The sequence below is a fragment of the Castor canadensis genome, chromosome 5, assembly GCF_047511655.1.
Source record: "Castor canadensis chromosome 5, mCasCan1.hap1v2, whole genome shotgun sequence".
Classification (NCBI taxonomy): Eukaryota; Metazoa; Chordata; class Mammalia; order Rodentia; family Castoridae; genus Castor; species Castor canadensis.
In genome coordinates, this window is record NC_133390.1 from 84,041,464 (window position 1) to 84,065,949 (window position 24,486).

At 41.4% G+C, this 24,486-nt stretch overlaps 1 protein-coding gene across 1 annotated transcript; it reads right to left on the bottom strand.

Annotated features, from left to right (window-relative positions):
- Positions 1 to 3,908: 3,908 nt before the first annotated feature.
- On the bottom strand, positions 3,909 to 24,295 carry LOC109690100 (nmrA-like family domain-containing protein 1). Its single transcript, XM_074073599.1, has 4 exons — positions 24,136 to 24,295; positions 13,593 to 13,763; positions 9,405 to 9,595; positions 3,909 to 5,144 (listed from the first exon to the last, which is right to left on the bottom strand). The coding sequence occupies exons 1-4, from the start codon at positions 24,173 to 24,175 to the stop codon at positions 4,965 to 4,967; spliced, it is 582 nt and encodes a 193-aa protein (XP_073929700.1). The 5' UTR covers positions 24,176 to 24,295; the 3' UTR covers positions 3,909 to 4,964.
- Positions 24,296 to 24,486: the final 191 nt, after the last annotated feature.

The following is a 24,486-nucleotide window of genomic DNA, read 5'->3' on the forward strand; positions in this document are numbered from 1 at the left end:
GGGTGAACAAGCAACATCCTGTTGAAAGTTGTGGTTTCACAACCTGTAAGTAGATGTGTTTCAGCAGCTGTCAGTGGGTTGATCTTTCTATAACATTGGAGCTTAGCATTTATACAATGTTTTTAAGAAAAACATGTCCAAATTCCAAACAATTCAATTCTGAATGAATTTGACCCCATCAGTTCAAAACTTGATCTTCATTGATCAAGGTTCTGATATGGCTCAATGCTCAGACTTTGGACACAGATAGACCCTCCCCTACCTAATAGCTCTATGACTTTAGGCATGTTACCTAAACTTTGGGAAGCATGTTCACCTGTAAAATGAGGAGATAATCTTGCTTATCATTGCTGCAAAGATTCAATGAAAGGATGCACGTGCATCTTCTAGCATGGAGCTGGAGCGTCACAAACACTCGTAAAGAGCAACTATTGGCAATGACAACGGTTATTAGCAAATTGTAGTTTTAATGAGGAAAAATTAGAACAATCTATAATATTTATGAAGTTTTAAAATCACTATGTTTTTATGAAAAACTAGGGAGTTGGAGATTTATAAGAAAATAAAAATGAACCAAAATTTTACTATTAATGGAAACCCTTACTGGGTGTAGTGGCTCACATATTTAATCCCAGCTACCTGGGAGGCATTGATCAAGAGGATCATTGTTTGAGGCCAGCCCAGGCAAAAAGTTAGCTAGACCCCATCTCAACCCACAAGCCAGGCATGGTGGAACAGACCTGTGATCTCAGCTAGGTAGGAAGCTGTAGGTAGGAAGATCACAGTTCAGACTGACCAGGCAAAAACACAAGACCCTATCTAAAAAATAACCTGAAAACAAGTTGGGTGCCAGTGGCACACACTTGTAATTCTAGTTACTCAGGAGGCAGAGATCAGGGGGATCAAGTTTTGAAGCCAGCCCTGAGCAAATAGTTCCTGAGACCCTATCTCAAAAAACCCAACATAAAAAAGGGCTGGTGGAGTTGCTCAAGGTGTAAGCCCTGAGTTCAAGCCCCGGTACCACAAAATAAATAACCTGAAACAAAAGATCTCAGGGTATGGCTCAAGTGACAAGAGTGTTTGCCTAGCAAGCCCAAGGCCCTGAGTTCAAACCCCAGTGCCACAAAAACAAAACAAAACTCTATTAATATTTTGGTATTTTTCCTCCCAATATTTTATGATGCACATATATAATTTATACAATTGAGATTGGGCTAGATGCAATGCTATTTTTTATTTATTCATTTATTTATTTTGGTACCGAACCCAGGGCCCTGAGAACACAAGGCACAAGCTCTATATTTCACTTAAAACATAGGAAAGTTTTTTGGGCAAAAAAATCCTTTCAAATGCTAGTTCTAAACTTTTTAAATTTAAGCCAGGCACCAGTGGCTCACACCTTTACTCCTAGCTACTCAGGAGGCAGAGATCAGGAGGATTGAGGTTTGAAGCCAATCCGGGCAAACAGTTCTTATTTCCATTTTTGTTGTTGCTTTTCTTATGAATAGCATTTCCATATCAAATCTTTAAGACTTTTTAAATGTTTTTGTGTTAATTTCCTTAGGATAGTTTCTAGGGGGTATTACGGAATCAAGACTGCACACATTTTTATCCTCTTGCTAATCTCAGCTGGGAAGGCCTTCAGCAATGTGACAACAGTTTGTCCTCCAACAGCTTTGAAAATTCAACTTCTTGCTTCCATGTTCACTTCCTCAAGGTGTCCAAGACTCAAGTATATTCCCGAATGTTCTACTTTGCCACACTGGAAAGTGGGCATTGTTTGAGGGCTTCCCAAGACACATCTTCTTCCCTCAAAGTGCCCCAGTTTCCCTTTGGGGACTTGTCTCTGCCCCTTGTATAGTCTTGATTGACCTTAGAGTTTCCAAGGTCCCTGGGGTGGGAGAGAGGATGATGGGCACATGACATGGAGAAATGCCAGCTGCAGGAATGTGAACTCCAATCTAGGAGCCAGGCTCCAGGGGGAAGCGGGCCCTGTGCTCCATTCCCTGGAGGCTGGGCCTTTGAGCTCTCTACCTAGACCGCTCACCCTAGCTTGAAGGGCTCCCTGAGTGTGTCAGGATAGTAATGGATGGAACCTTTGGCTATGAAATGGTTCTTTCCTTTCCTTAGTCCCAGGTCAGCCATGGAGACAGCCCTTAATCACAGGGCCAGGCCCAAAGAAGAAGTCTAGCACATGCCTGTTGAACTGATCATGGAGGGTGACTGAGTTTCTGAAAGAAAGAGACCGAAGGTCTGTAATATGCTCCATGTAACTATCTCCTTTGGCTCTGTCCCCAAAATAGCCCAGAGGAAAAAACCACCTGTGATGAGTTTGGAGCCACCCTTTGTCATGCCAGACTTGTCCTGACATCTAGTGGTGGGTGAAGGGGATATGGGAAGGGAGTAGAGACTGGTTAGTGAGTGGTTGAAGAACTTGAATAGGCAAGTAGAGAGGCTAAGATTGTGTAGACAGGTCAGGAGTCACCAGAAACAGACCAGTGGGCACCTCAGAGTGCCAAGAGCCATATGGAGGGGGTCACGGCAGGAGTGAATCTCAAGAATGATTACAGCTTTTCTTGAAAATTTCCAAACTGCCAAAGACCACACAAACTCCTTTCATCATTCAGTCTTTGAGTCCTCCCTGCAGCCCTTGTGAGGATGGGGAAACAGAAGACCAGAAGACAAGTAAGCTGGTGAAATTAATGACAGAGGAATTAAAAATCCAGTATTATCTGATTTCATAGCTGTGGTTTCTAGGGAGGATCCTAGAATCACCGAGAAAAATCTCCTTCCAAGGCCCTTCTGTCCCGTCCTCTCCCTAATCCCCATCCATTCCTAAACAAGAGAAGGTGGCTTTGTTCACTGTGATAAACAGCCCAATTTCCCCCTCTATGCCTCTTTTGGGTCCCCAAGTCTCTACTCTAAAGAACTCCAAAGGGAAGCTTTTGTCCCCCTGGCCTAGAGGCTGTTTGGAGAAGGAAAGGCTGGTGGTAGAATCTATTGCCTACTGTCAACAAATCTTAAAATGTCTTAGACTAACTTTTGAAGTTTGTTTTCCCTTCTTGGTTATGGGAGATGGAGATCCCTAAAATGCAAGGTCTTATTTTAGATCAGCCACTGTAAAGTTTGGCTCTAAATCCTGTCAGTGATTGGACATGTAACTCAAGTGGTAGAGGACTGTTGAACAAGCAGGAGGCCCTGAGTTCAAACCCCAGAACAGTCAAATAAATCCTGAAAGGACTTATGCTTTCCAGGGACAATGGTGAGGTTTGGCCCATGGCTACCCCAACTTTGTTCCATGCAGAAAGAGCCAATCTGCTACCCCAGAGAACACAGTGAATCAAGAGACCTCAGGTCTCTAGTATCTCTCCTTCTAGGGGATCCTGTGGTGTATGTAGGGAATGTCAATCATTCTTCCTGCCTAACCCACTAATAAATCACTTATATTGTAGTTTAGGGTTCTGTCTTCTTCTTTTTCCCTTTTTAGCAATTTATTTAGGCACATTCCCCATGTTGAGCACTTATAGTTGCACTGAGAACAGTGGTCCTCAAGTGTACATTGATTGTGATTCCCCACCCTCCCAAGAATTGACTTTTCTCTACAATAACTGCCACATCATTCATTCAACAGACACCTTTGATTCCTTCAAGGACAAAAAAGGTTATGTTTGGCATCACACAGACTCATTCTTCAGACAGATCCCAGGCCGTGATTTCCTCCCCCCATTCACCACCATTCCTGTCCTTGCTCAGTTGCTCTCAGAACCATAAATCACCTCTTCAGGGTAGTGGTGTTCCCTCTCCTTTCCAGAGTAGACGACAACTTGCCCTTAAGTACCAGTTGCTGGCTCATACCAGCCCCGTGTACCTATTTATTTCTCTTTTCTTTTAATAATATGGTCAGTTAATTTATTCAGTCAATCAATATTTATTAATTATCTATTGTGTACCAGGCAGCAGGATAAAGAGTGCAGGTCACTCACAGCCAGGAAAGAGACTAGTGCATAAGACAATTACAATATGGGGTAGAAGATACTAAGCCAGAGATATACAAAAGTTCCGGGAGGGCCCTTCTATCACCTCATCATTCTACTTCCCTATCCTTGGAGGCCTTGCCTCCAGCTTCCTGGCCTTCAGATTTCACTTGGAGCTAAATGGTTGGATGGCTCTTCCAGTCCTGGCATGACCCAAACCCAACAAAACAATGAGCTGGAACCACAAATCCTTAGTGAGTGGACCAGACCAGTAAGAAAATGCACAGGAAAGGAATGAATGAAGTCCACAAATGCACCACCAGTGCTGACACTAAAAAGCTATGGAGTAGATAAATGAAGGATAGACCAAAGAATAGATAACTGAATGATGATCTGATAGATGGCTTAATGAATGAATCCAAGAATAAAATCCCACCTTGAAGCAAAACTCAATTTTAGACTTTCTAATTGTTGTACTTATTCATTGAACACCATGCTTTCCAGAAAGTTCTCCACAAAGATCTTTGTTTTTAAAAATTCAAGTTACTTAAAATTTACTGAGAATTTTGCAATGCTCTTGAAGAAATGGGACCACTTAGGGGAATTTCAGAGCTGAGGCTTGAGATCCCTAACTCTGGAGGAAAGTGAGTAGCCCCCATTCATCTTAGGGAAGGTACCCCACATTCCTCCTCAGGCCACAGCCCTCTAAGATGACTTGGCTGTCTGGGAGAAAGAGAGAAGGTGATGTAAGTTTGGAGCTTCTCACTTAACCAAACACTCTACTACCCTTACCACTAGCTAGAAAGTTACATGTGAATCAAATTACTATGTCAAATTATCAATGCAATGCTTCCTACTGAAGAGAGACTACAAATAATTGCCTTCGGATATTTCCATTCTGTAAATGTGGATGTTATGTTGCAAAGAGGAACAACAGGACTGAGAGGAAGGAGGCTGGGTGGTCAGGGCCTATTTGAACAGCTCGTGTTTCTACAAGTCTTTCAAGGCTCCGTGGTTCTCTGAGATAAACTGGCTGAAGCTTTTGACTTTGGGGTTTAGGCGGTGGGTGAGCTTGACATCACGGTCTGGCTTCATATGATAGAAACGACACATATCGGCCAATTCCTTCGCTGCAGGGAATCCCAGCTTCTCATATGCTTCCGGGGTGATCTTTGAAGAACAAGCAGGAAATGTTATGGCACACATCTAAAATAGTTTGCAAAAACAATATTCACCTTAATGGTGACCCATGCCCACAATTATTGAGCTTCAAAATCCCAGAAACTCTGAAGTGCTTTTCATACACAATTTGACAGGAAACTGACTTTGCTGAGCTAATTGCATGGCAAAACCTGATCTGAACTATGTGACATTATCACTAGTCCTTAAATATCCCATTAAGTCAAAATAGTCAAATATTTTCTGCAGAGACACTGATGTATTTGACTACTGGTACCAGCCCCAGCACCTGCTGGTGATGTATGACCATGCAGACCCTATTTAAAAGTCACAAGATACTGGAGGCTTAGTTGTTTCAGGATCTAAGCATTTTAGATAAGTACTATAGATCTGTACCTCCCTTTTCTGAATGCTACTTCTAGTGCTTTCATCTGCATTTCCTCATGGGATTCCCCCAGGTTTCTGGAATGTTCTGTGCCCTCCATGCAGGTATAAGGTCCCCTCATACTGACCTGAGACTCTCCTCCCCTGACTGATGTTCCATCCATCCCTCTCCCTTTCTTGGTTAGAGATCTGCATTTTCTTTCAATTATCCCAGACTCTGCCAGGGCCAAACAGGCCCAAATAAACAGAAACAGAGCTCATCACATACCTACCAAGATACTCTTACAGAGACCCATCTTCCATAAATTGCACTCCTTGAATCCTTTCTAACACTAACTAGGTGAATAGTTGTCCCTACTGAGTCACCAAAGACTATCACTAACTATGTGATCCAGTTTAATCTGTTTTTAGCCTCCAGAGATAAACTCTGGCATCACAATTGCCCTGGACCTTAAAAAAATGTGATAGACATAAAGAACTTATGTAAATCCATGATTGCCACATGCCGTTCATAATAATGAAAACTCAAGTTCAGCATACATACTCAGCAGTAGAAGAATAGACATATATACCATGGTATATCTACTACTCTAACAATATTATTCAATTATTGAAATTAATGGTTTTGAAGAAATTTAGGAAAACAGAGAAATATTCACTACATTGGATGAAAAGGCCAGATACAAAACTGCACATTTAGTGTTATTTTAAGTTTATTAACTACATATAGACTTATATATACTGGGAAAAGACTGGAAGAAAATGTGCTAAATCTTAACAGTAGCTATCTCTGAAAGATAAAACAATGTGTGGTCTTTATTTTCCTTTTCTTTGTTTTCTCACTTTGCTACAATAAATATTTGCTACTTTGAAATCAGAAAAAAATTTAAAACTTTGAGTTTGGAAATAAAAGACTCTGTGAGAAGCACAGAAGACTTTCTTTTTTGTTTTGTTGGGTTGTTGGGGTTGTTGGAGGGTTTTAGTGTGTTTGTGTGTTTGTGTTGTTGTTTGGTTGGGGTTTGTTTTATTTTGTTTTGCTGTTTTTTTGTAAGACAGGCAGGCCTCAGGCACATGGCTCAGCCTCCTGTGTGCTGGGATTACAAGCATGAACCACTGCACATAACGGAAAATGACTTTTAAAATCTCTGTGTGTTTCTCTCTCTCTTCCAGTGCTGGGGTTTAAAAGGAGGGCTTCATGCTTGCTAAACAGGTGCCCACTTGGCTCACACCTCCAGCCTCAAATCTCTGTCTCCTTGAGTCACTCTTTCATCTGTAACTTTGATAACTAACATACTTCAGTTCTTTCACCATAGATTTTTTGAAGGCTTTTTTAGATTTGCTCTGTTCTTACTGTCTGAGAGAACCATGCTGCTTTGGGAATTAGACAGACGGTTTCAGCCAATCAGGAACTCCGAATGGGAGTTTGGCCTGGAGCCAGCTTTCACTGAAGCAGTCCAACAGCCTCCTTCTGGCCAGATTTTTGTTTTTTCCTGGAAGGGGTGGAAGAGGTTGTCCAGACTGAGAGGGCTAGGGCGCCACCTCGTGGCCAGATGCATCCTTCCACAGAATCAGCATCATCTAAGCATTTCCTTGCTAGAGAACTCTGTGGAGTTGTCAGTCAGACTAGTTACTAAAAGCAGCATTAATAGTTGGGTATGGTGAGACACACCTGTAATCCCACCAGTTGGGCAGTGAAGACAGGAGTACCACTCATTTGTGGCCAGCCTGAGTTACATAGTGAGACCCTGCTGTCTAAAAACTGACAACAAAAAGAACATTTACAGGGGGGAGAAATGACCCAAACAATGTATGCACATGTGAATAAATGAATAAATAAAAAAAAAGAACATTAACCTCTCTGTAGAGGGTCTCACCTCTAATGCCCTAGAACTTCTGTTGCCTGAAAAGCTGCAGCTGTGTTAGCAAACATCTTGATATGCCAAGAATATTCAGGGACCAGGAGATGTAACTGCAATGCTTGGAATGTCCTGAGCCATCCAAAACAATGTCTCCTCTTTCCTCTGAGAATGAATCTACCAAGTCCCATACACCCACACACCTTCCCTTTCTCTGTATCTTCCTTAGAGTTTAAACCCACAAGACAAAATGAATACATGACCCACATGCAAAAGCCCTGGGAGAAGGGTCACCAAGGAGTAAGTCTGCACCAAGGTACAAGACACCTCCTGTGAGCCCAGCTTTGAGTAGGCGGCTGCCTTCCTGTGTCTGGGAATAATTTATTTTCTCTACAAAATTTTGTGTGGTTTCGAAGATGTGTTTTTGTGGCTGGATTGACACCTACAGCAGGTTTTCCAAGAAAAAGATGTCTTATTCTTCTCACCAGTCCAGTACCCGAGGCTGAAGTGGGAATCTAGATGCCCCTCAAGATTCACTGAACCAAGAGCTGCTGATGCAAACAAACCCGCCTTTGATCCCAAACTCTAGGAAACATTCCAGAACAGGGGTCGACACTCTTTCTCTTAAAGGGCTGGATATAAATACTTTACGCTCTGTGGGGCATAGGTCTCTGTGACAAGTACTTGACTCTATCACTGTCTCTTCAAAACACCCTGTTCCCTTTTTCCTTCCTCTTATCAACACCCACTTGGGGAAGCGGCTGGTAACACTCAATATCACCATTTCTCAATTGTCTGCAAAAGAGTCGTGGCCACACTCCAGTCCGGACCATTCCTGCATGATTTACAGCATACTCAGGGCTTCCTGAGTGCCAGAGTCAGTGCCAAGCACCTGCCATCCTGTTGTTTTATTCTCACGACAATCTTACAGGGAAGGTATATTAACATGTTTTGAACATATGTAGAAACAGAGGCTGAGAGGGGTTAAGTTGCCAAGATTCCACATGGATTAGAGCAGAACCTTGATTTGCCTGCTTCCTTATGCTGCCTCGGGTTCATGCACATTTATAGCAGAATTTAACCTGGCTCCCCTCCCTCAAGGACCTCATCAAGCCCACTTCTCCCATGAAGCCTTCTGCCACCCTTCTCTGGTCACCTACAGCACAGACAGTCTGAGCAACACAGCTAAGTACCCATAGTGTTATGTTTTGTGATGGTTATGGTCACTTACTGTGCTTTAACAGTTTTACCAAAATTCTACTATAAACTCCTCAGCGATAGCCCTGGGAGCATAACAAGCACTCACTGCATACCTACCATGTGCTAAACAGTAAGGTAGGCTCTTTAAACATATTCTAATGTTTATCAAACGCTCTGAGGTAGATACGATCATCCCACTTTACTAATAGGAAAGCTGAGGCAGAGAGAGGCTAAGGGCCTTGCCCACATCAGCTGGCTCTGATGTGACCAGCAGTGAGAACTACTGGGGGGTGGATGGTGTCTGTGAGAGTTGTACCTTGATCTTTGGAGTCCAAACTCCTTCCACCCAAAAGTAATTTTACTTTAATCAGCTCATTAACTTTAAGCCAAAGGAATAAAGTCCTATGGGAAGGACTGAGCTGCATTAATCAATGAAGATTCATTCATGATACTGGAGTCCTCTTCAATTTTTTCTGATAGTCTGAACTCAACCCTGCCTAAATCCACTAAGTCTACCAAATTTATAAGTCAGTGAGATAATAACCAAGGTGGCCTCCTGTGATCACAATGATGTTTCCTAAGAACTTACCTTTGAGCCAGGTGTGTGGTTTAGGCCTCTATCCCAGCACTCGGGAGACTGAGCCAGGAGGACCAAATTCAAGGCCAGCCTGAGCTACACAGCAAAACCCTGTCCCAAAAACAAAAAACAAGGCCGGGGCATGGCTCAAGTGGTAGAATGCTTGCCTAGCACACAAGTAGCTCTGGGTTCAATCCCTAAAACTGGAAAAAAAGAAAAAGAAAGAAAACTCACCTTTGCATCTCGGACTTCTTTCCCCAGACTCTTGGACAAAACATCAGCGTACTGCTGTACTGTTAGTGCTTCTGCACTGAGGCCCACAGCCTTGCCCAAAAACTGCTCTGGAGAATTAAAAATGCTAGCGACAACTGCTCCAACATCAGCAACAGAGATACCATGCATTGGTATGTCCCCCATGGGCAGTGCTAGTTTAAAAACAAGATAAAAATAGATAATTATATCACATTCTTAGTAGGTCCTCCAAGCCAAATTAGTTACTTGCTTATACCAAAGGTGTGGCAAGGGAATTGCTGTGGTTTGGATGTGATGTGTCCCCCAAAGCTTCATGTGTTGAAGTTTGGTTTCCAGTGTGGCAATGTCAAGTAAGGGGTGACCCTTGAACCCTTGGGGATTAAGGAAGGAATTAAGGTCATTCTCCAGGCCGCTGAACACCACGTGCTTCAGACCCGGGCACTTGGACACATCTGCCACCACCTTTCCCTGAGGAAAAAAGTAGATACTTTATTCAGACCGCTGTCTTTACATATAGACTAGGAGTAAGATACTGAGTACCCCCTCCCCCCATCAGCTCCTACAGTTCTTGTCCTGGTCACTGTGGAACGGAAGCTCCTCCAGCATCAAAATATACTCCTGGTGTGTTGTGAGGGCCGTCAATATTAGCAAGCAGAGCTTCCACTCCAAATGCTGAAGCCCTCAGCCTGCTCCCACGGGGCTGTAAGACTCAGGACACAGGAGTGAGGTGGTGGCAGAGGAACTGAAGAATAGAAAAGGGGAGAGCAGCAGAGGAGAAAGGAATCCCAGGGACCCACTGGCGCTGAGAGGCAACCTGGCCCAACACTTGGCCTCTGACTCTGGGCTGTCAGTATCGTTGGGAACAACTGCCACATTTATATATATTGCATAATTTCTTTTTCTTATAGTGGACTACCTCTGAACATCATTTGGATATTGAGGGCATAACAGAGGGATACACACATGCACGTACACACACAAAAATGTATACATATCGGGTCTCTCTCTCTCCTGCATGATCTTGCTGCATAGCCTAGGTTGACCTCTAACCTGTGAACCTTCAGACTCCTGAGTGCTGGGCTCCCAAGTGTGAACCACCATGCAGGGTTTCCATATTCTCTTTTTGTGTTTTTAATTTCACATTTCCACAACACCTTCCTTCTCCCCTCTCTCTCTTTCATTTTTTCACTGTTTCTCACTTTACAAAACCTCATGCAGCAGGCATCAAAAACATAATGTGGTTTAGCAGACAGAAGAGAAAGCTGAGCGGTGACTTGTATTGTTCATGAGTGAATGTCAGAATCCAAGAAAGAATTTTGGGGGGTGGGGGCATGGCTCAAGTGGTAGAGCACCTGCCTAGCATGTGAAAGCCCTGAGTTCAAAATCTCAACCAAAATTTTTAAAATAGTTAAAATTTAGGGCTTCTAAAATAGGTAGGTGCTTTACTGCTTGAGCCACATCCCAGCCATAGGGCTCCTAAAATAAGCCCTTCCAGAATTAACACTAAGATATGACAAAATTAATTAACAAGAAGTCAAAGTTGTAGATGGTAAAATCAATGCAACAAACATTCCTGAAACTGTTCCATCCTCCTCTTAATTTTTTAAATTGCATCATATCTGAAAGTGGTTGATCCAGTCTATCACATTTTAAATATCTAATCATTATATTTTTCAAATATATATCTATATAGTTTGAGATTCAGATGGTACTACTATGGGGAGAGTAGATCTTACAATTAAAAAGCAGTTCCTTGTGCCATGCTGATTAGTGCTCTCTAGAAGTGACCACTTTAATATCTTTTAGCCCTTTCTTTATTTTGAAAAACATATTTATACTACTAATTCAACTTTTCAATTTGGGGTATCCTCTTCTAAATTCCTACCAAGATAAAGACTTAGTACTCTCTCCATCTCTCTCTCTCTCCCTCTTTCTCCTGCACACATGTGCACGCACACTAAGTTCTCTTCCACTCCCACCCCCCCCAACATATACACAATTCCTGTTTTTTTTATCACCAACTATCATACCTTTGGCCTACATCAATATTCAGTGTTTATACACAGCTAAAGCTGAAGCTGGGCTGGGGGCATTCACCAAGAAGTTCTTAAAAAATGTTTGTATTGCTTTTTATAATAGCTGTACAGGGAGTTTTGTCATATGTTGTTATATGTACAACACAAGAAGGAGGTTTCTTCCCCTCCTTCTTAAAATGACTTCCACAAGCTTCAATATTCACACGTGTAGAAAACGCATCAACCATATTCACCCTCTTCATTTACCACCCCCTCATACCAGTACTCTCCCCGTAATATGACCAGTTTTACATTCCTGTCCATTATTTGTCTGTTCATTCTTCAGTGAGGTTTTGCCTTGGTATTTTACCTGTAAATGTATTGTACTTTAATCAGTCAACCCCCCTATTACTCTTCCTTACCCTTTTCCTCCTACCCAATATTGTTCAACAGTCTTCAGTGTGTTTTGTTTCATTGTATCTGGTTTCTATATAGGTGTGATATATTTCAAAATTAATCACTTTCTATCATTTTCTTTCTTTCTGTCCTCCCCTAGTCTCCCTTAACAGTTCCACTATTGGAAACATTATTTATACATACACATATGTATATAAATTGTATTTGGATTTGGATCTATCTTCTACATAAGAAAGAAAACATGTGACCTTTGTCTTTCTGAATCTGGCTAACTTCACTTAACATGGTGTTCTCCAGTTCCATCCATTTACCTATGAAAAACAAAATTTCATTCTTCTTTATGGCTGAATAATATTCCTTGTGTGTATATACATATATGTATATCACATTTTCTTGATCCATTCATCAGTTGTAGGGCATCTAGGCTGTTTCCATAGCTTGACTATTGTGAATAATGCTGCAATAAACATGCATGTGCACGTGTCTTTATTGTATCCTACCTTACATTCCTTTGGATAGATGCCTAGGAGTCATACTGCTAGATCATATCGCAGTTCTATGTTTAGTTTTTTGAGGAGTCTCCATACTGTTTTCCAAAGTGGTTATAGTAATTTATATTCCCACCAGCAGTGTATGAGGATTCCTTTTCCCCCATATCATCACCAACATTTGTTTTGTGTTCTTGACGACAGCCATATTAACAGGAATGCGGTGGAATGTTAACATGGTTTGATTTACATTTCCTTTATGGCCAGTGATGGAGACCATTTCTTTATGTCTTTTGTAGTCATTTGGGTTTCTTACATTGAAAGTTTTCCATTCAGTTCATTCGCCCATTTCTTCACTGGGTCATTGATTCTTTGGGAGTTGATTTTTTAAATTTTTTTTAATTTTTATTTTATTCATATGTGCATACATTGTTTAGGCCATTTCTGCCCTCTTCTCCCCGCCCCCTTCCTTACCCCCCCTTACCCGTCTCTACCAGGCAGAAACTATTCTGCCCTTATCTCTAATTTTGTTGAAGAGAGAGTATAAACAATAATAGGAAGGACCAAGGGTTTTTGCTAGTTGAGATAAGAATAGCTATACAGGGAGTTGACATGCATTGATTTCCTGTACATGTGTGTTACCTTCTAAGTTAATTCTTCTCAAACTAACCTTTTCTCTAATTGGAAGTTTATTTTTTAAGCTCCTTGTAAATTCTGGTTATTATTCCCTGGTGTATTCCATGGTTGCATTTACTTTTCCTGCAAAGTTTCATGTTCTCTGGAGTTACCATTGTGGGTTTACTTGCTTGATTATTTGTTTGTTCTAATACCCATTAGCAATACATCTCCATATTCTCCTCCTGCCTGGAATGTTAATATTCTCCTTAAATCTTATTCTCCCCATTTCACTCTCAGAGTAACCTCAATCACATGGGGCATCCTTGCTACCATCCCAATATGCCATCTGCAAATAAATGGTGAGAAGTGGAGAATCTAAGACTGGCTCTGTTAATAGTTACTCTCAAATATCAAGGTCTTGAGCATTGGACAAATACCACAAGACATTAACTTCACAATCAAAGACACCCTGGCCAAGTATCTAAAGTACATACATTTCATAAATGCTAGGTAGAGAGGGAAAGGAAAGATGAAAGGGGAAAAGTGGAAGAGTTTGGTTCCCACCTGACACTCTTCTTTCTCTTTGCTGAAATCGTCCCAGAAGTTGGTCACCAGAAAGGCTCCATGCACACCTTTTAAGGCAGCCTCCACAGAAGCTTTGTCATTCAGGTCACATCTCACCACCTCAGCACCAAGGTCCTTGAGCAGTACAGCATTTGGTCGAGCCACATCCCTGGTCAGTGCTCTCACTGCAAACTGTTTGTTTTCCAAAATGGCCCTGACCACAGAGCCACCCTGAGCTCCTGTAGGGCCAGGGGAAGAAGAAAACACAGGAAGGTCATGAAAAATGTTCAGTAAAAGACATCAGCCAGGAAGTTCCATTACTCAGAGCAGCGCTGCTGCAGTCCTATGTCAAAAGGTACATCATGGAACTTCTGGTGTTCCCGTGGCTTTCAAATGAGATTTGTAGCAGCCTGTTCAGAAGCCTGTGCAGCAGTCATGGGAGAAGAGAGTGGGAGAGACTTGCGGGAAAAGAAGGCTGCAGGAAGTTGGTGTGGTAGCACACACCCAGCTACTTGGGAGGTGGAGATTGGAGGATCACAATTTGAAGCCAGCCTGGGCCAAGTTAGTAAGACTCTAGCTCAAAAAAACAAAGACAAAAACCACCAAACTGGGTATGGTGGTACATACCTATAATCCCAGCTACTTAGGAGGTAGAGATAGGAGGATTGTGATCCAAAGCCAGCCTGGGCAAAAGTGCAAGACCCTATCAAAAACAAACTAATATAAAAAAATTGGGGGGGGGGGCAGTGTTTTAGGTGGTAGACCAGTTGCCTAGTGAGCAGGAGGCACTGATTTCAATCCCTAACCCCCCCCAAACAAAACAAAACAAAACAAAACAAACAAAAAAAATCCTCATGTAATCAGGGAGCCAGACCCTTCACCTCAGATCCAACAAGGGAAATTATATCATTATCCAGCTATGGATGCTATATCAGGGTTCTTCATATAACTTTATTTTTCAAAAGAAGTTTTTATATATCTTTCTATATCTAGATAGATAGATAGATATTGGGATAGATTGATAGTGCTTACACACACAGCTAAAATTGAGCCATGGCATATTACTATACAATACACATATGTATAGTCCCAGTGCTAGTGATCAAACCTAAGCAAGTGCTTTACCACAGAGCTGCACACCCAGCTTAGTCTTTATTTTTTAAACATTTTAAAAACTTGCACAGATTGCTTTTTATGGCACTCAAAGTCCATCATACTATGATCATCACTCATCTAACTTATGTACTCTCGAATATTTATTGAGTGCTGCATGATATATGCCAGGTTCTGTGCTGGCTTACTGGCATTTGGGTTCCTCTGTCCAATTGGCTGGATAACTGTCCTGGATAGTTTTGTGTACCTCCAGATCCACATTTGCCTTCTCCATCCTGCCTAATGCCCTGGAAGGCTGACCTTATGAACTCTATCAATGGAGTCCTTCAGGTTGAGTCTAGGCAGAGGGATGGATCAGCAAGAGACCCAAGGGCAGGAGAAGAGGTGACCATCTCCACATCACTTCTCTCTCTGATCTGGCAGTCTGTCTTGCCCTTTTCTCCTTCTTCCTGTTGCTTACTTACTCGTCGTTGTTCTCTTTCATTCCCACATTTATTAAATGTTTCTCAGCTTCTCCAAAAGAATGTGGCACCCCAGCTGCTTATTGTGAGACCCAAGCTCATACCCCACTGATGACCCTAAAGGAAGGTCTACCACTCCATGAGCTCGACATCTGGCCACAGAGCTTCAGTCAATGTTGGGCAGTAAATTGAGTAGTGGTGAGTATGAACAAATAACCAAAGTTCAAATGCTTGAGGAAAGCCCCCACATGAAAGGCAAAACTAAACAAACTGATAAAAGGAAACAGAAAAAAGGCAGAGAAGGATGCAAAAAATTTAAAGGAATTAATAGCATCTAGGACATGAGAAGATTTTGCATTCCAAACACTACATCTGGACTGACAGTGTAGCTCAGTGGTAGACATGTGCCTAGCATGCTCAAGGCCTACGGTTCAATTCCCAGGACCTTCCAGAAAAAAAGTTTCCAAACACTACATGTGAAAAAAAATGGTGGTGGGGAGGAGGGCGGCACAAAGGGAGAGAGAGAGAGAAAGACCATTTGCAAGAAAAATCTCTCAGGCATTTAAAGTATTATAGCAGAAATAATATTTTAACACAAAAAGCTGGAGAAATCTCCCAGAATTAGAAGGAAAAACAAACAAACAAAAACACACAAAGAAATAGGCTAGGCACCGGGGGCTCATGCCTATAATCCTAGAGACTAAGGAGACAGAGATCAGGAGGATCGTGGGTCAAAGTTAGGGGTCAAATAGTTCACAAGACCCTATCTTGAGAAAACACCCATCACAAAAAAGGTCTGGTGGAGTGGCTAAACGTGTAAGCCCTGAGTTCAAGCCCCAGTACCGAAAAAAAAATGGAAAATAGGAGAGAAAAAATAATGAGAAGATCAAGCCATGGGAATTCCAAAATGAAAGAATAGAGAAAATGAAGGTATGGGAATTAGCAAAGAAAATAATTTCTCAGAACCAAGGATATGGAATGAGGGACCCTCCAGATTGCAGTGGGTCACTAAGTATCCTCTGCAATAACAAGCCCCACATTGGGCACAAAACTGTGGATTCTAGACACTGGAGATAAAAAGGAGTTAACTTCTGGGGAGAGGGAGGTCAATTCTAAGATGTGGGATAAAATCACCCTCAGATTTCTTTTGTTTTTTTTTTTTTTTTCATTTTTCTTTTATTATTCATATGTGCATACAAGGCTTGGTTTATTTCTCCCCCCTGCCCCCACCCCCTCCCTTACCACCCACTCCACCCCCTCCCGCTCCCCCCCTCAATACCCAGCAGAAACTATTTTGCCCTTATCTCTAATTTTGTTGTAGAGAGAGTATAAGCAATAATAGGAAGGAACAAGGGGTTTTGCTGGTTGAGATAAGGATAGCTATACAGGGCATTGACTCACATTGATTTCCTGTGCGTGGGTGTTACCTTCTAGGTTAATTCTTTTTAATCTAACCTTTTCTCTAGTTCCTGGTCCCCTTTTCCTATTGGCCTCAGTTGCTTTAAGGTATCTGCTTTAGTTTCTCTGCATTAAGGGCAACAAATGCTAGCTAGTTTTTTAGGTGTCTTACCTATCCTCACCCCTCCCTTGTGTGCTCTCGCTTTTATCATGTGCTCATAGTCCAATCCCCTTGTTGTGTTTGCCCTTGATCTAATGTCCACATATGAGGGAGAACATACAATTTTTGGTCTTTTGAGCCAGGCTAACCTCACTCAGAATGATGTTCTCCAATTCCATCCATTTACCAGCGAATGATAACATTTCGTTCTTCTTCATGGCTGCATAAAATTCCATTGTGTATAGATACCACATTTTCTTAATCCATTCGTCAGTGCTGGGGCATCTTGGCTGTTTCCATAACTTGGCTATTGTGAATAGTGCCGCAATAAACATGGATGTGCAGGTGCCTCTGGAGTAACAGTCTTTTGGGTATATCCCCAAGAGTGGTATTGCTGGATCAAATGGTAGATCGATGTCCAGCTTTTTAAGTAGCCTCCAAATTTTTTTCCAGAGTGGTTGTACTAGTCTACATTCCCACCAACAGTGTAAGAGGGTTCCTTTTTCCCCGCATCCTCGCCAACACCTGTTGTTGGTGGTGTTGCTGATGATGGCTATTCTAACAGGGGTGAGGTGGAATCTTAGTGTGGTTTTAATTTGCATTTCCTTTATTGCTAGAGATGGTGAGCATTTTTTCATGTGTTTTCTGGCCATTTGAATTTCTTCTTTTGAGAAAGTTCTGTTTAGTTCACATGCCCATTTCTTTATTGGTTCATTAGTTTTGGGAGAATTTAGTTTTTTAAGTTCCCTGTATATTCTGGTTATCAGTCCTTTGTCTGATGTATAGTTGGCAAATATTTTCTCCCACTCTGTGGGTGTTCTCTTCAGTTTAGAGACCATTTCTTTTGATGAACAGAAGCTTTTTAGTTTTATGAGGTCCCATTTATCTATGCTATCTCTTAGTTGCTGTGCTGCTGGGGTTTCATTGAGAAAGTTCTTACCTATACCTACTAACTCCAGAGTATTTCCTACTCTTTCTTGTATCAACTTAAGAGTTTGGGGTCTGATATTAAGATCCTTGATCCATTTTGAGTTAATCTTGGTATAGGGTGATAGACATGGATCTAGTTTCAGTTTTTTGCAGACTGCTAACCAGTTTTCCCAGCAGTTTTTGTTGAAGAGGCTGCTATTTCTCCATCGTATATTTTTAGCTCCTTTGTCAAAGATAAGTTGCTCATAGTTGTGTGGCTTCATATCTGGATCCTCTATTCTGTTCCACTGGTCTTCATGTCTGTTTTTGTGTCAGTACCATGCTGTTTTTATTATTATTGCTTTGTAACATAATTTGAAGTCAGGTATTGTGATACCTCCTGCATTGTTCTTTTGACTGAGTATTGCCTTGGCTATTCGTGGCCTCTTGTGTTTCCATATAAATTTCACAGTAGATTTTTCAATCTCTTTGATGAATGTCATTGGAATTTTGATGGGAATTGCATTAAACATGTAGATTACTTTTGAGAGTAGAGACATTTTTACTATGTTGATTCTACCAATCCATGAGCATGGGAGATCTCTCCACTTTCTATAGTCTTCCTCAATCTCTTTCTTCAGAAGTGTATAGTTTTCCTTGTAGAGGTCTTTCACATCTTTTGCTAGGTTTACACCTAGGTATTTGATTTTTTTTGAGGCTATTGTAAATGGAATTGTTTTCATACATTCTTTTTCCGTTTGCTCATTGTTAGTGTATAGAAATGCTAATGATTTTTCTATGTTGATTTTATATCCTGCTACCTTGCTATAGCTATTGATGATGTCTAGAAGCTTCTGAGTAGAGTTTTTTGGGTCTTTAAGGTATAGGATCATGTCGTCTGCAAATAGGGATATTTTGACAGTTTCTTTACCTATTTGTATTCCTTTTATTCCTTCTTCTTGCCTAATTGCTCTGGCTAGGAATTCCAGTACTATGTTGAATAGGAGTGGAGATAGTGGGCATCCTTGTCTGGTTCCTGATTTTAGAGGGAATGGTTTTAATTTTTCTCCGTTAAGTATAATGCTGGCTGTAGGTTTGTCATATATAGCTTTTATAATGTTGAGGAACTTTCCTTCTATTCCTAGTTTTCTTAGAGCTTTTATCATGAAATGATGTTGGATCTTATCAAAGGCTTTTTCTGCATCTATTGAGATGATCAAGTGGTTTTTGTCTTTGCTTCTGTTAATGTGGTTTATTACGTTTATTGATTTTCGTATGTTGAACCATCCCTGCATCCCTGGGATGAAGCCTACCTGGTCGTGGTGAATAATCTTTTTGATGTGTTGCTGAATTCGATTTGCCATTATTTTGTTGAGGATTTTTGCATCAATGTTCATTAAGGAGATTGGCCTATAGTTCTCCTTTTTGGAGGTGTCTTTGCCTGGTTTTGGGATAAGTGTAATACTGGCTTCATAAAATGTGTTTGGCAGTTTTCCTTCCCTTTCTATTTCATGGAACAGTTTAAGGAGGGTTGGTATCAGTTCTTCTTTAAAGGTCTGATAGAATTCAGCAGAGAATCCATCAGGTCCTGGACTTTTCTTTTTGGGGAGACTCTTGATTGCTGCTTCAATTTCATTTTGTGTTATAGGTCTATTCAGGTGATTAATTTCCTCTTGGTTCAGTTTGGATGATCATATGTATCTAGAAATCTGTCCATTTCTTTTAGATTTTCAAATTTATTTGAATATAGGTTCTCAAAGTAGTCTCTGATGATTTCCTGGACTTCCATGGTGTTTGTTGTTATCTCCCCTTTTGCATTCCTGATTCTACTAATTTGGGTTTTTTCTCTCCTCATTTTAGTCAGGTTTGCCAGGGGTCTATCGATCTTGTTTATTTTTTCAAAGAACCAACTTTTTGTTTCATTAATTCTTTGTATGGTTTTTTTGGTTTCTATTTCGTTGATTTCAGCTCTTATTTTTATTATTTCTCTCCTTCTATTTGTTTTGGGATTTGCTTGTTCTTGTTTTTCTAGGAGTTTGAGATGTATCATTAGGTCATTGATTTGGGATCTTTCAATCTTTTTAATATATGCACTCATGGCTATAAACTTTCCTCTCAAGACTGCCTTAGCTGTGTCCCATAGGTTCTGGTAGGTTGTGTTTTCATTTTCATTGACTTCTAGGAACTTTTTAATTTCCTCTTTTATTGCATCGATGATCCATTCTTCATTAAGTAATGAGTTATTTAGTTTCCAGCTGTTTGCATGTTTTTTGTCTTTACTTTTGTTGTTGAGTTCTACTTTTACTGCATTGTGGTCAGATAGTATGCTTGGTATTATTTCTATTTTCTTATATTTGCTGAGGCTTGCTTTGTGCCCTAGGATATGATCTATTTTGGAGAAGGTTCCATGGGCTGCTGAGAAGAATGTATATTGTGTAGAGGTTGGATGAAATGTTCTGTAGACATCTACTAGGTCCACTTGATCTATTGCATATTTTAGATCTTGGATTTCTTTATTGAGTTTTTGTTTGGATGACCTATCTATTGATGATAATGGAGTGTTAAAGTCTCCCACAACCACTGTGTTGGCGTTTATATATGCTTTTAGGTCTTTCAGGGTATGTTTGATGAAATTGGGTGCGTTGACATTGGGTGCGTACAGATTGATGATTATTATTTCCTTTTGGTCTATTTCCCCTTTTATTAGTATGGAGTGTCCTTCTTTATCTCGTTTGATCAATGTAGGTTTGAAGTCTACTTTGTCAGAGATAAGTATTGCTACTCCTGCTTGTTTTCGGGGGCCATTGGCTTGGTAAATCTTCTTCCAGCCTTTCATCCTAAGCATATGCTTATTTCTGTCGGTGAGATGAGTCTCCTGTAAGCAACAAATTGTTGGATCTTCTTTTTTAATCCATTTTGTCAAACGGTGTCTTTTGATGGGTGAATTAAGTCCATTAACATTAAGTGTTAGTACTGATAGGTATGTGGTGATTCCTGCCATTTAGTTATCTTAGTTGTTTGAAGGTTTGATTGTGTGTACCTAACTTGATGTTACTCTCTACTGTCTTGCTTTTTCTTATCCTGTGGTTTGGTGCTGCCTGCCTTTTCATGGTTAAGTTGGGTGTCACTTTCTGTGTGCAGGATCCCTTTTGTTTGTTTTAAACAAGTTTATTTACACAACAAAACGCTTGACTTGAAGGGAAAACCAGGATTATTATTTTTTAGAATAATTTATTCTTACTTAATGGCAGATTGTGCTACAAGTAACAGCTACCCATCAAATAAGTTGTAAAATTTTCCTTGGTTTTTCAATGATAAATGAAAAAAAGATTAAAATCGAACAAGTGTGCAAGGATGTCTATCTTGTTAAAAGAGAGCAAAATGACTTTCTGGAATACAAAGCCAAGAGCTGAATAAGCTTGGCACTAAAGGGCAAAGTGACATTTTTGAAGGACAGCATTTTGCCTTTCCTCTCTCGATATCATGTTAATCAAAACATATCACTGACCATGTAGTAATTTTAAAAAATGGGGAGAGGGGATGTGGTGGTATACACCTGCAATCCTAGCACTTGGTCATCGAGGCAGAAGGATACCTAGTTTGAAGCCAGCCTAGGCTACACAGTAAGACCCTGTCTCAAAAAGGAAATCAATATGCTTTTCCATATATACCAGTTACTTCGTGTTCAATACAGGGGAAATGAAAGAACAGAGAAAACTGTATACTCATAGTCAGGGGGCGGTGGAAACATTACATTTCACTAGTTGAGAACACAAGAGCAGAGCTCAAGAGTAAAGCAGCAGCTCCCAGGTCTGCTGCTGGAGCTTCAGCCTCAGTTTCTGGTGGTGTGGATGTGTCTGGTATTGATTAGCTGCCTGTTAAATTGGAATCTGCTTTGCCTCATTGACAAACCTGTGAGACTGACCCAGAAGGGCCTCTGCTAGGGTTGGCACATAAAATACAGGACAACCAGCAAGTAATTTTTAGTATCAATATGTCCCATTTTGATATTTGAGACATACTTATACTAAAAAAAAATTTACTCATCGTTTACCTGAAATTCAAACTAGACTGGGAACCCTGTGTTTCTATCTGCTAATTCTCAAACATGCAAACACACCCAGTTCTCCAGGGTTACTGAACAAAGGACAAGGACTGGCTAATAATCTGTCCACTCCCTTAGCTCACTATGAATCAAACTTCAACTCTGACCCATCTAACTTGATTCCTTTTGGAACTGCTCACAAATATTTTATCCAACTGTCTACCCAAGCCCTGGGTGTCTAGTCTACAACTTTGTGAATACTAAAATGGAGTTCCTAGCCTCCCTTAACTTGCTCCTCCCCACTGTCCACATTTCAGTGAATCTCACCTTTATTCATCCAGGTGCTCAAGCCAGAACATTTTGAAGTTACTCTCAGTTCCTCCCTTCCCACCCTTGACATCTGGTCTATCAATGAACCCTGTCCACTCTCCCTCTCCAGCCTATCCAGACTCTGACCATTCCCCATCACCTCATGGCTAAGCCACTGTCACCTTGCCTGGTGTACAGCAACAGCCTCCTAGCAGGTCCCCCTGCTCCAGCCCTTGTCCCCTACAGTCTCTTCACAAAACAGAAGCTCAAAAGATCCTTGCAACATTGAACTGGTGCCATTTCCCTGCTCACAACCCTTCAATGACTCCTCAGTTGTTTCAGGAAAAATGGGACATGGTGGCACATGACTACAATTCCAGTACTCAGGAGGCTGCAGCAGAGGATTAAGAGTTCAAGGCCAGAATAGATTATACAGCAAGACCCTGTCTCAAAAAACCCAAAATGAAAAACCACATCCTTACCATCACTCTAAAGCTATCCTGCCCACTCCATTTCTTTTTCTTTTTCTTTTTTTAAACTTTCCCTCTTCTCTCTCTCCTCTCTTTCTCTCTCCAATATCACACCTGGCCATTGGGCTTTGAGGATTTATTTCACCCTTCTCCCTGCTTTAGGCCTTGTCCTCCTCCAGACAAAATCCCTATCTTTACAGAACTTGTCTTCTAGTGTGGAGAAGCATATAGTAATAAGAAATCAGGCAGGGAAGGGAAGCAGATGGTGGTCAGGCAGAATCAGAACTGCAGTTTTTTGTTTGTTTGTGGGACTAGGGTTTGAATTCAGGGCCTCATGCTTGCTAGGCAGGCTCTATTATCGCTTGAGCCACTCCAATCCACCAGCCTTTTTCTTGTGACAGGTTTTTTCAGGATACAGAGCTATTTGCCCAGAGTTGGCTTCCAACTGGTATGCTCCTGATCTCTGTCTCCTAAATAGCTAGAATTACAGGTGTGAGCAACCAGCACCTGGCCAGAATTGCAATTTTTTAAATAGAGATCTGTGAGACAGTGACATCTGATTAGAGATCTGATGATGTGAAGGAGAAAGCAGTGTGAGGAAGACCTTTATAGGTGAGGGTGCAGCCAGTGCAAAGTCTCTGAAGTGGGACTGTGTTTGAGGAACAGGAAGGAAACCCAGAGCAGAGGAAGCAAGGGCTGGGAGGTAAGAGGGAAGGTCTCACAGGGTCCTGCAGGCCATTAACAGGACTTTGCATTTTCCTTACTGATGGGCAGGGAGGTGTTGGTGGGCTTCCTACAGAGGTATGACATCCATGATCCGACAGTTTAAAAAGGATCATCAGGAGGCTGAAATGAGGATAGATCTGAGAATGACCTGATTTGATTAGCATTTTGCAAAGATGGCTCTGGCTGCTGGGGAACAGACTCTTAGGGGGGGATAGAGTTGAATCTTGGAGGCAAATTAAAAGGCTCAGGTAGCTATCCAGGTGAAATAGGTCTCTCAACCCACACTCCTAGGTCCCACGCACTTGGAGAATTGCTGGGGTATTTATTGGTCAAGCATTGGATATGCCCTACTCACCCAGGGCCTCTCACACTTGCTCCTATTACTTACCAGGAAATGAGTGGAAAGAGGACCCCAGAGTATACCTTGATCCAGAGGGAGGGACCTTGTCATCTTCCTTGTCCCCCTGAGATCATTTTTACAAGTCAGGTCAAATCACCCTGCCCCTTTACCACATCAAAAACTCAAGCAGTGGTACACCTCTCTTAATTTCCTCCCAAATGTTCTCTTTTCAGCCCACACTTGAAGGCAAGCTCTGAAGTTAAAATCAGAAAGACAGGAGAAGGGTATGGGCTGTGGCTCAAGTGTAAAGCCCCCGCCCAGCAAGCTTGAGGCCATGAGTTCAAACGCCAGTACCACCAGAAAATGAAAAAAATAAAATGTGGTTTATTTGGGGGTGGTGGAGGGGAAAGGGGGTAGGAGGGTGAATACAGTATAAAAAATATGTACACATGTATGTAAATGCAAAAATGATGCCTGTTGAAACTACTCCAGGAATGGAGTAGGGAATAAAGGAGAGTGGTAGAGGGGGTAAATTCAAATATCACATATTTGATACATTGTAACAACTTTTATAAATGCCACAATGTACCCCCACCCGGCACAACAAGGAAGGAAGGACAGAAGGGAGGAAGGGAAGGAGGGGGAAATCAGCATGCATGTGAAAATAAGAATGTTTTTACCTGTTGCTCCAAACACTGCAATGACTTTTCTGGTGGCCATGTTACTGGACAAAGAAAAAGTTGATGGAGTGGCACAACTTTCCTCAGAGCAGACACAGCTGAAATGCAACTTCTCTCACTTTGCCTGAGAATTATATGCAGATCTGACGAACCACACCCCTTGTACTGCCCTTCCTTCCCTGTTACTACAGAAGCATTTACTCACTATGACTCTGCAGTTTTCTAAGGAAATTTCTTCCTCTCGTTCCACTCATTTGTTTGTTAAGCAAGGGTGTGTTTGAATGCTTTTAGAGATGCAGTTTCTCTTCTCCCATCAGAATTATAAACCACGTCTGATTCCTATACCCCTTG

Coding starts and splice junctions, on each gene's coding strand:
- LOC109690100 (XM_074073599.1), bottom strand. CDS start 24,175: ATGGCCACCAGAAAAGTCATTGCAGTGTTTGGAGCAACAG. Junction 13,764..24,135: donor TGCAGTGTTTGGAGCAACAG/GTAAAAACATTC, acceptor CTGGCCCTACAG/GAGCTCAGGGTGGCTCTGTG. Junction 5,145..9,404: donor AAGAAGTCCGAGATGCAAAG/GTGAGTTTTCTT, acceptor TGTTCTTCAAAG/ATCACCCCGGAAGCATATGA.